This window comes from Candoia aspera, chromosome 1 (genome assembly GCF_035149785.1).
Source record: "Candoia aspera isolate rCanAsp1 chromosome 1, rCanAsp1.hap2, whole genome shotgun sequence".
NCBI classification, from domain to species: domain Eukaryota; kingdom Metazoa; phylum Chordata; class Lepidosauria; order Squamata; family Boidae; genus Candoia; species Candoia aspera.
Genome location: NC_086153.1, coordinates 104,605,513 through 104,617,885, shown reverse-complemented (window position 1 = coordinate 104,617,885; position 12,373 = coordinate 104,605,513). Strand labels below are relative to the sequence as shown.

Sequence of the window (12,373 nt, the reverse complement as noted above, 5' to 3'; positions counted from 1 at the left end):
AGAAACAGAAACAAGAGGAGAAATTGGATGGGGACGGGGCAAGGTGGACCAATAGTTACATTGGGAAGGGAAGAGAAGAGGTAACAAGCCTGGGTGGAGATGCTGTAAGGAGAAGAAATAAAGGGCAAGGAAGGAAGAGAGAAACCTAGTTCAAGCGTTCTACGTCCCTCTCAAGTCGTACCAATGATCTTCAAAATCACCCTGGCTTTTCTTCGCACCAGTTACTAAAAGCAAGGATGGAAAATCATATTGTAATACCTGCTGCCTGCTGAGTGAATTTTAAACTTTTTTTGTCATGACTGAATAGGGATAAATTATTCTCTTCATATATATCTGCAGTGGAACAGCGGATGGGGAAGCTGCTGCCCATCCCTTTGGCCTGCCCATCCATAGATTCCACTACCATTGCTGGGAACTTTCAAATACAGTGACATAGGAGTTAATTTCCCCCTTCAACAGGGTTTGCTCCTTTTTAGCGGCACCTGCTCTACAAGTTGACTTTTCCCACCTGTTTCAAGAACTATTGTATAGGGGAAAACTTTCTATTTACATTTACTAATTGAGCATGAGACTTTGTTTGTTTATTCTTTTAGATTTATATGCATGAATGCAGCTAGTATCAGTTTCCTTCAAAGAAAACATCATGGCCTTGGAGCCCTCATAAGGCCACCTTCTCAGTCGGTTGTAAAAACTTACATAGTATTTCTATTTTACTTCATTCCTACTTCACTGCTACCTTGAAATTTAAAACTGTTTAATCCTGTCACTTAACCTGACTCAGTGAGATATTTTAATTAGCACGTAGCCATCAGCCTTCACGGGCCTAATGTTCTTTAAGAAACATTTGCCAGGAATCGGCACCCATTAAAATAACCTATTTTGCTTTTAGCTAAACAAAAATTATCTCTTAACTTTGCATGTCACAGTAGCATTTCCATTGCCTCATATATCTGATTCTTCTGATAAGTACATGGAGATATTTCGTCTATACAACTATGTACACAATGCTTACACAATTTACAATATTTAACATGCATTGAAGTAGGTAAATGTATTGCACACTAATGCAAATGATCTCCATATCTTCGAGCGCACCATGCACTGTGATTGAGACATCACGCTCGTGGCTCCTCCACACGCAACATTTCATCCGTCAGGCTTGGTTCTGTGCTCCTGTATTATCGTGACACTGGAGCTCTTCAGCAACTCTTCTTCAGCTGAGTCTATTAACATTCCTGCAGTGGGCATGGGGTTGATCTTGATGACCTAAATGGTTCCTTCCAACTCCATAATTCTATGATGGCTCAGCAGGAAGAAATGCTGTGAAGGTAACTTTCAGCATTGTTGGTAAAGGTACAGTATGTTGGAAGGAAATGCTGGCCTACTCTGTACATGCTCTTGGAAAATAAAATCACCTCTGTTCAAGCAACTGCCTGCATATCTTCATTCCCGGCTCAGAACGGACCCTGGTAAGATTTCCTTCTAACAGGCGCAAGGTATATTGATTCCCACTGGTGAAAACTCTCTTGCCTGCAACCACTCCCCGCCCAGCTTCTTGACTGTTTTGCCACCCTGCTAAAGTCAAAGCCTTACAGTGCTTTGCACCAAGCTCTGTAAAAAGAGAGTAGCCCTCCTCTCTTTTAAAATGCAGGTATTACCCTTTTTAAACTGAGTGGCTGTTTTTTTCCTTTGCTGTGAAAACAAATACAGCAAGACAACACTGAAGGTGGGGTTGCTGACTGGAGACCAAATTTTGGACTTCCCCATTATCTGACTGGAAGGCACACTGGCCTTCTTCTGAAGAGTAGTGAGTATTGTGTGGGGAGCAATATGTAACAAGCTGTTTCCAAAATGGTTCCGAAGGATTAGGGAATGAAAATGCCCTCAGACTGCTAACAAAAACAGTTTCACCTACAGGACTCATTAGGGCTGTACAATGTTTGGGCTCACAAGGACAAAGGTGCTTTGGAGTTTGTGGGGGCACACCAGTTTAATTTGATATAAGGTAGCTTTTTATGTCATCAGTTGAATGTGAGAAGGCACTTTGTCTCCCTTGTTTTAACTAAGCCTAAACTTTCTTTGAGAATGGGAATATAATAATAAGCAACAATAAGAGAAGAACTGCTTCCAGTTTTGATATATGGCTATTTTTCCACCAGTTAAATTTCTTACCTTCTCAACATTCTTACTTCCAATATTCCCTTGAGGAAAGTTGTGTAAGTCCACTATGGATCATTTTGACCTGGGACTACAACTTAGGTATGAAATTATTTATTTAGCTGTATATACAGTTATTTGAAAATCAGTTCCATAGAAATCAGTTGGACTTTTCACAATGCATAGTACTGGGTTGTACGGGAGCAGTTTTATGCTCATTCATTTAAATGTTTATAAGATGCTTCCTGCACCTTTGACCAAGGGCAATGGGCATAACACAGATATAAAAATGCAACAAAGCCTTAAAATGAAGAAAACAGTACTAGAAGAATGCATAATCTATAAAGTACTGTTCCAGAACTACAGCAGTAAAATACTAATAAACAACAACATAACAATAAAACTCATCATTAAAATGTACGGTTTCAGCTTTTTAAAGTTCTGCTACTGAAGGAACTGTTGTGGAAAAATGCCCACTTAAGTAAAGAACCAAAGTGTTTGGAGTCCTTTATTGGCATGTACAACTACTGTAATCATTGGGCTCCTCACCAAAAGAATGCAGAACAGCCCTAAAGCCCATAAGATTACAGGTTATATACCCTCTGAAATGATAGGACTTAAAGATTATATACCCTCAGAAATGATAAGACTTACAAGCAGTGTAAATTATAACATGACCTTTACTGCAGGGCTGTAGAATCTGATAACAACATGGGGTGACCTTACTATGGGTTGATCCAAAGCCTCTACATTCTGCTCTTTAAGGAGGCTCCAAGCCAGCCTTTTCTACTGATACTAGCTTCTTCTAACATAAACATTGTCACTTCACACCATGGAAAAGACAAAATTGTTTTTGTTATCTGTCTCCTTCCCCTCCAAGATCATCAGGCAGTTTGAGTTTGCCTGCTCTGTCTAATATGCACTTCAGAATCATATACTGTATGTAAGGATAGAATATTATTTGTCCTCCACAGATCTAACTGCACTTCCATGGGGGAATCATTCCATAAGGTACAGTTACTAGCAAGAAACTTATGCATATCTACTTAACACTTTTTACCAGTGCTAATAAGAATTGCTAAAAGTTATTAATACTATTTCTTCTTAAATATGGTGCTTTAAATTTCAAAGAACTCTCTGAATTTTTCATCACTGTGCTTATAAGCAGTCCAAAGAAGTTCTCTGCCATTTTCATTACACGTATGGAAAACTGAGGATGTGTAAAAGTGATGTAATATAAGCAAAATATGGGTTATTGGTGTGTGTGGGTTTTAATTCAGCTCTATCTATCCAAGAACATTGGCTTTCATTTATGACTACCAGTCTTGGTGATTTCAGTTAAACCAGAATCAGTTCAACAAGATGCGGCTTAACTAGGACTTCATTTGCGGAAGTGTATTTTATTGGATGAGAACCTGCAGGAACAGATTTATCTGTTATTTTGTCCAATTGGAATACATTATTATACATTATTATAAAATAGATTACAATTCTATGAACTGTTGTCTGACAGTTTGGAGGCACAACGTTGGAGAAAACTATTCCAACTCCAAAGACTATTCTATTGCGGTAGTCTCAAGAAAAGTCTCCTTTAACCTCTCTAAAAATGCCTAGGTATGACATTTGCATAAAAAGTATTCTGTTGATTAATTATTTAGGTTTTTAAAAGTTTTATTTTTCCTACAGTTCATGGAATACTCTCTGGACCCACACCCAAGGTAGACAATTAACACAAAATGAGCCAATTTCTTCAACTCTGGACCAGGACCTATCTGTGGGTTCACAGAGTGGTAAAAGACACCCTCTAGTCAAGCTTGATTCTCAGCATCTGTTGCACATCCATCCAGTTTTCTTGGCCACAGGATAATTCCAGGATGTGTTTTCCAATTTCCAATCTAATCTACACACTGAAAAACCCAGGTGGCTTCCCATCCAAGTAATAACCACATCTTTTCCTGCTTAGCTTCCTAGGTAAACAAGGTTGGCTACATGCTGCCACCTATCGAGTTGCTTGCACTCAAGTACCGCTTTTAAAATGGCAAAGGCAAATGCAACAGCACAGGTTTGCCGATAGACGTAGAGCCCATGAAGGAGCTGGAGGATTAGCTGCCTGCAGCATTCAGTTTAGACTTCATGGACAGCGCACCCCTCGCATGACCTCCTCCTCCGCCCGCCACAAAGCTTGCCAGCTTCTGATGGCTCTTTTCCACACACAGCACCGTCCCTCCGCTCCAGCCAGGTTCAGGTCTGCTCCTGTCGGTCCACACGTTCTCTCCCCTCTTCCCCTTCTCACAGTTGTGACTGGGCCCACTCTCTGTCCCCTTCCCACCCCCCTTTCCGTCTTTTTCTGGGGGCTCGGCGGCGCCTTCCCTTCCCCTGGCTTATTCCGCCATCCGGAGAGGTTTCTCCACGCGCTTTCTCCGCCCCCGTCGCTTGGCTGGGGCTCCGAGGCCAGGGCTCCATGTGAGCGCGCGGAGGGTTTCGCCCTGCCCTCGCCTCGCTGCCATTTACGTCAGACTCAGCGCGGTCTCAGGCTCCCGCTCTTTCTTCCTCACTCTTGAGAGACGGAAGGTGCAGCAGCGCCAGCCAATTCTCCGCCTCCTCGGCTCCTGCCCGCCAAAGGCAAAGAAGAGACGCGACTGCACCACGCGGCGGAGCAGATTTGCGGTGCGGCGGTCACCGGCGGAAGCAGCGACACCCATGAGAAGCACCTTTCAGCTTTGAGACCGAATCCGAGTAAGAAAGTGGTCCACCGGTTCGGGGGCGTGTAAGGTGGGAGAACTGCAGCCCAGGGGAGAGGAAAGAGCTCAGCGCGATGCTGCTGGCACGCGAGCAGAGGCTCTTTTAGGACTGGGGGTCCAGCCGTACTCTGCTCGTAACGGAGGACGAAGGAAGAGGGGGCGGGAAAGGAAACTTGAGATTCAGCACCACGGACAGCACTCCGCGGCTTCTGCGAGCCGGGCTCCGTAACCCCCATATGAACCGACTTCCGTTCATTCATTTCTTCCTTCTGCTCCGATTAATTCTCCTCTCTTCATACTTTACCTTATCTTCATGTTGGATTTCACTCTTTTTTGCCTCACTGCTATTCTTTCACTTCCTATTTATTTGCAGAGGCTGCGGTGAAATGGACTTTGCATTATTTTAACCGCCCCTTTTTTTCTTTCCCGTCTTTCTCCTTGCAGGTGGCTTTGCTGGCTGTGGCAGAAATGAATGAAAGTGTCCCCTTGAATGAGACTGGGGCTCCCGCACCTTGGATTCAGAGCAGCAGTGGCAATTCTTCGCTGGAGTTTTCCTCCAAGCTCCCCATCTTTATCCTCAATCCTTGGGATATTATGCTCTGCATCTCTGGAACCATTATTGCCTGTGAAAATGCCATTGTGGTGGCCATTATATTCTACACCCCCAACCTGAGAACCCCAATGTTTGTGCTGATCGGGAGTTTGGCCACAGCAGACCTCCTGGCTGGTGCTGGCCTAATCCTTAATTTTGTTTTCCAATATGTGATCCAGTCAGAAACCATCAGCCTTATTACCGTTGGTTTCCTAGTTGCCTCTTTCACTGCTTCTGTGAGCAGCTTATTAGCTATCACAGTTGATCGTTATCTTTCTCTATACAATGCACTGACTTATTACTCTGAGAAGACTGTTTTCTGTATTCACATGATGCTAATCATCACCTGGGGGGTTTCACTCTGCTTAGGACTACTGCCTGTCCTAGGCTGGAATTGTATGGAAGATTATTCATCATGCAGTATTGTCAGACCTTTGACCAAAAGCAATGTGACTTTATTGTCTGCCTCCTTCTTTTTCGTTTTTATCCTTATGCTCCACCTGTACATTAAAATCTGCAAAATAGTGTGCAGGCACGCACATCAAATAGCACTCCAACAGCACTTCTTGACCGCGTCTCATTATGTGGCAACCAAAAAGGGAGTCTCCACGCTTGCTATCATCCTTGGGACCTTTGGAGCCAGCTGGTTACCTTTTGCTATCTACTGTGTCATTGGAGATCCGAACTACCCTGCAGTGTACACTTATGCCACACTTTTACCTGCTACCTACAACTCCATGATCAATCCCATAATTTATGCCTACAGAAACCAAGAAATTCAGAGGTCCATGTGGGTTCTTTTTTGTGGCTGTTTTCAGTCTAAAGTGTCCTTTCGTTCAAGATCCCCCAGTGATGTTTAAGTGACTTCTTCCTCTGTGTAGTTCTGCACAAAGTGACAATTTTCAACTTTATTGAATTGCAGTGCCTGGTATAAACCAGATCAATGTTGTGAAATTGTTTGGTGGGGGGAGATGTTTAAACTGTAGCACTTTATGTATGTGTATTCTTGAGAATGTGACAGGTCTGGAGTTTCTGGTTATGTGAAACTAAACTAAAAACAAAACAAACAAACAAAAACCATGGTTGTATACAAGATTGTACATTGCATTTGTGAAGTGAAGGCATTCCAAGACTACATAATTATAGCACTTTATTTTTGGCTGCTGAACTGCCGAAACAGTGTTGCCATTTCCAAAGGGCAGAGAGAGAATGAAAATAAGTGAAATGTTGTCTGGTTACTTTGGGAAGTGAGTGATAATATATTTTGCTGCACAGTATTGATAAATTATGACATTTTGTATACAAATAAACAAATTCATTACATTTTTTTTTGTGTATTGAGATGATTTAATGGCTTTAAGAACATGATAATGTTTCACACTGCCTCACTTTTATTTACTTGAAATATTCATTGGGTACATTCACATAAATTCCTTACAAAGAGAAACCATATCATAAAACAAGGGAGTAAAATAAACGTATTTTGTTTACTTTCTGGTAAATAGTAATTTATTTTCCATTAAAAAAAACAGTAAAAGGAGCTTTAGAATACCTATTAACTTTGCTTGCTGGAAGTTCCCAGCCTTAACCCTTGTTTATATAAAATATAATAAATAATACATATAATTTTGTTGAAGGATGTGGTGAGAGGTGAAGGGTCCCCTGTGCAATGGCACATTGTTGAAGGACAGGAGAGAGAAAAAAGCAGTCTTCAAATACTTGAAAGACTGTCACAGGGAAGAATGGGTAGATTTATTCTTCACAGCTCCTGAGGGTAGGACAAGAGCCACTGGGTGGAAGCATTAGAGAGGGAGAGCCAAGCTTAGAAGGAGGAATGACCCAACCATGACCGCATTTAGGCAGGGGAACAGCTGCCTCCTGTAGTCGTGGATGCACAGTCAATGGAAGCGGTCAGGCAAAGGTTGGGTAGCCATTTGTCTGGGTTGGTATGAGGATTCCTGCCCCGGGCAAGGGATTGCACTGGAAGCCTTTTAAGGTCCCTTTCAAACCTATGATTCTATGAATTTAACATTATATCTCTTGCAACATACTTCAGACTGGGCAGTTTATTCTGTAACTGGAAATCAAATTATCATGTTCTGCATTTGAATACTGCAACATGTATTGTGGCTAATGGCTATATAATATCTCCCCCAACCCCTTCCCAATCTGGATTAATATTTTCTAAAATCTAGAGTTCAGGTCAAACCACTTAACATTTGCATTCTGCAATAGCATGTTGGAAGGAAGGAAGGAAGGAAGGAAGGAAGGAAGGAGCCAGAGCTAATTTTATTGACATTATGATCCAATAACAGCACAACTGGGACATAATATAATACCAGCTTGGGAACTTCCATGCTAACAATACATGGAAAAAATATTAAATTCCCCATTTCAATCTTTTGCAGAGGTGGAATTTTCATGCATAGATTTTCTACAACTAGAGCTACAGCTGGAAGGGTCAGAATTACATTCAGTAACTATGAGTATACCCTTGCAGTATGTGTGTGTGTGTGTGTGTGTGTGTGTGTGTGTTTTATATTATTATTATTATTATTATTATTATTATTATTATTATTATTATTATTATTATTATAGTATACCCTTGTAGCTTTTTGGAGGGATAATGGAACACTCTGTCTTGCTGTAAGGTCTCTGTTGCTCATGTAATCCTGACCACCTGCAACTGCTGAACAAGCGAACAAAACTTGTCAGCATTACTAATCCAGCTAACACAGAGGATGGATTCTCTGGAGTCTTCTAGCTTAGCAGGAAGGAATATTATGGGGAGCTTGAGTTTAGTAGTAATGGAATATGAATAATTTTTATTAACTGCAGTTATACTTTACTGTTTAACAATACAGACTGTAAAATTCAGAAGCTTTGAGGACTACTTGATTATAAATGTAGATCTGTGAAGCAAGGAACAAAGGAGCACTGCACACATGTAAGCACTCCAAAAAATTTCCCATTGTTTGATTACTGTTCTCTGCCCTTGATAGCTTGCTATGAGATGTTACAATAGTAAAGTATAGCATGTGAAGTGATATAGAAGCTGTGAAAGCAGTTTCATTTCAAGAAACCATGACTTGATATGCCATTATCAGTATGCGTGGACAGGCTTATTCGTTGCAGCAAAAACCAATTACACTAATATTCACAAGTCTAACTTCCTGCAGATGACAACTTTTATAGCTCTTCTGTAAAGTTTTGGTAATTTCATAATTATGGCTGCTCATGATGAATCTAGAGTGTCTTTGGTTACTTCTTCTATCCCATTCTGCCCTGGGCCCAGTGCTCTTCTGTCAGGACCAGGCCCACCTCTGACTTGGATTCAGTTTCACTTTCCGAGTCAGAGGAGGAATTGGAAATTTATCATGCTGGAGTTGGAGAAACAAAACTCCAGCATGACCCAGCAGAGCGGGAAGATTCCATGATGCTGATTGGGCAAGATCCGGAGGGGGATTTGAAAATGCCAATCAGTGCATGCCAGAGACGAGCTGAAAAGTGTGCAGAGGAAAAGGCAGCATGATTGGCTGCGAGAGACTCCAAGTGTGCCAAGGAACAGGATAAAAGGCAGCAGCGCAGACAGCGTGGTGCCGGAGACAACCGATCCTCAGGACCTGCAGCGTCAGAAGAAGACTCCTTACCGGCTTCAGAAGCGGCATCTGAGCTCAAAGAGGAAGAAGCGCCCAGCTCAACTTTTGAGAGAGGAATCTTCGTACCCACTGCACTTGAGGAATTGGCGTTGGCCAAGCCCGGCAGCCAGCACCTAGCATCTAGCCTTGAGAGCTCCCATTTCTCTCAGCCGCACAACTGAGCTGAGGGTTTTCCGCGCCATCACTCGTCAGCAGCTTATTGTGACCGCTCTTCACAAACCCCTGCAGAATTCAGGAATTGTCACTCACCTTGCTCATGATCTGAGTTCGTGGCACACACAGTGCCTCCAGCAGAGTCCAGCCGAGTTTCGAGTTCCAAGCCTTGTTTCAGGTCTCCTGCCCAGCGAATCCAGCCTAGTCCGGGGCTTCCAGCCGAGTCCAGCAGCATTCCGAGTTCCAAGCCTTGTTCCAAGTCTCCTGCCCAGCGAATTCAGCCTAGTCTGGGGCTTCCAGCCAAGTCCAGCAGCATTCTGAGTTCCAAGCCTTGTTTCAGGTCTCCTGCTCAGCGAATTCAGCCTAGTCCGGGGCTTCTAGCCGAGTCCAGCAGCATTCCGAGTTCCAAGCCTTGTTCCAGGTCTCCTGTCCAGCAAATCCAGTCCAGTCTGGGGCTTCCAGCCCAGTCCAGCCCAGTGCCAAGTTCCAAGCCTTGCTCCAGTTCACCTTCTGCAGAGATCCAGTCTAGTCAGGTGATTCCAGCTGAGTCCAGTCTTGTTCTGAGTTTGAATTTCATGCCTGAGATTCAGTGTATTCTTGTTTGTTGATTGTAGCCTTGCCTCCAGATCCCTTGAGCCAGCCTTACAGTGTTGTGTTATTTCCAGATGGATTCCCGTTTGAGATCTGTTGTCTCCAATACTCGTGTTCCAGTGGTTCCAGCCTCCTTCCAGTTAATACTCAGAGTGGCCTTGCTACATTGCTTAATCTTGATTATTCCAGTCTCCTTATTCTAAGGACTTATTGATTGTAAATAGTTCTTAATGAAGAGTTTTATTGAGAACTGGTTTGGTGCATGGTCTGAACAGGACATCTTCAACATTTCCACACATGACTTAGATGAGGGATAGAAAAGATGCTCAGCAAATTTACAGGTGACACAAAGCAGGGAAAGGGGAATTGATAACACTTCAGAAGACAAGCTTAAGATTCAGAATAATCTTGATAGTCTTCAGCATTGGGCCCTATCCCACAAAATTCAGTTAGATGGGAGAAATGCAGATTCTACATTTAGGTAGGAAAAACCAGATGCACAGGTACAAGAGAGGTGGAACTACTTGTGAGAAGGATCTGGGTATCCTGATAGACCCCTGATGAAGCATTAGCCAGCAGTGTGCTGTAGCTGCCAAAAAAGCTAATGCATTCTTGGGTTGCATCAAGAGAGATATACAGTGTCAAAATCATGAGAAGTGATAGTGCCACTCTAGCTGCACTGATCAGACTGCACCTGGAATACTACAGAAAAAGGACAGAAAAGGGCAACAGAGGTGGTGAGGGAATTGGAGGCAAAATCTTATGAAGAATGGTTAAAGGAACTGGATAGGTTTAGCATAAAGAAGAGAAGGCTAAGAGGAGACATGATAGCAGTCTTTCAACACCTGAAAGGCAGTCACATGGAAGAGAAATTTTCTGACCATGAGAGCTATTAAGCAGTGGAACAGCCTGCCTGAAGATGTGGGTGCTCCATCACTGGAGGTTTTCAAGCAAAGATTGGGCAACCATTTGTCTGGGGTAGTTGGAGGATTCCTGCCTTGGGCAGGTGGTTGACTAGGAGACTTCCAAGGACCCATCCAACTCTATGATTTTATGATTGTATCAACCGGCACATGCCCCGGTTGCCCCTGCCTAGTTGCGGCCCTGGATCTCAGTGGCCCTGGAAATTCTACCAGCATTCCTTCTCACAAGGGACTGGGCCAGCGATGATGCCCATGCAGTCAAGTGGACCAATGAAATCATAATAACAACATCCTCCTCAGTACACACACACAACTGTGCTTCCTTCTGTTCGTCCCAGTGTCACAGCCAGCACCAAGCAAGGTTTTGTTCTTGGGTTTTTTTTGCTTTGCTTTACTAGAGGCAGGTATTTAAATCCCTTTACATACCATGAGCATAACATACAAATTAGGCTGACCATATGTCCCGTTTTGAATGGGACAGTCCCTTTTTTTTAACATTTCCAGACCATCCCGTCATTTTAATATAAATGTCCATTTTGTCCCGTTTTCTTAAAAACCTTACTTAAAAATTTGAAAGTTCCCGTGAACCTGTCAGTATGCAGTCTGACTTTGAGTGGAAGGAGGGGGAGCTCAGCAGAAATGGTGGGGGAAAAGCCACAGAGCTCAACTCGGCGGGAAACCTAAAAAGCAAAAAACAGGATCTGCTGATAGGTGGTGATCAGAGGGCGAGCTGATTGGCTCCTGCCTTGAAGCAGCAGGAAGAAAAGAACATAAAAGCACAGCCAGAGGAGGAACAGCTTGTCGGGGACAACCGTTCACTAGACTCTCCAGCCCAGCCTTGCCTCTCGCAAATGAAGGAATGCAAACATTCCCAGCCCAAGAAAACCGGAGAAGTTCCTGCCTGCCGATCCAGCCCATCACCCAGCCCTGCCCCGTTTTGCCATCCCAATGTCCCATTTTTGTCTCAAGAAAATATGGTCAGCCTAATACAAATATAACAGTCTGTTCCAATATTTTCCCACAGTAACAGTCCAGTGAGGAAATCTGGGCTGCAGATAACTTGAGCTTCTGTAGCTGAAGGTGGACTTAAACCTGGTTCTCCTTGCTCATAGTCTAATGCAGTGTTTCTCAACCTTGGCAACTTTAAGATATGTGGACTTCAACTCCCAGAATTCCCTAGCCAGCAGGCTGGCTGGGGAATTCTGGGAGTTGAAGTCCACATATCTTAAAGTTGCCAAGGTTGAGAAACACTGGTCTAATGTCTGAATTATGTCACACTGGCTTACTCTTTAGCACAGAGCAGCCAGCTATTTTTAATTTTAGTAGGCATCCTGCATAAAGCCATTTGTTGGTTTGTTTTAATTCTAAACATTTCAGGATTACCCTGGTCTGCTGATAGCATACTTATGCATCGGGTGGTGGGGAGCTGTTATCTGGCTACATAAACAATGCTGGAGATTGGAAAAGAGGTACTAATTGTCTTTTTATTGCACCCCAAAGGTAGTCATAATTATAAACTCAATTTCAAACTTAGGTGAAGAGAGGTCACTATCACAA

At 43.1% G+C, this 12,373-nt stretch overlaps 1 protein-coding gene across 1 annotated transcript; it reads left to right on the top strand.

The window, feature by feature from the left end:
- The first annotated feature begins 5,360 nt into the window (after positions 1-5,360).
- GPR6 (G protein-coupled receptor 6) lies at positions 5,361-6,350 on the top strand. Its single transcript, XM_063290941.1, has one exon. The coding sequence runs from the start codon at positions 5,367-5,369 to the stop codon at positions 6,348-6,350; it is 984 nt and encodes a 327-aa protein (XP_063147011.1). The 5' UTR covers positions 5,361-5,366.
- The last annotated feature ends 6,023 nt before the right edge of the window (positions 6,351-12,373 follow it).

Bases quoted from the DNA above. Each gene is read 5' to 3' on its own strand.
- GPR6 (XM_063290941.1), top strand. From the start codon at position 5,367: ATGAATGAAAGTGTCCCCTTGAATGAGACTGGGGCTCCCGCACCTTGG.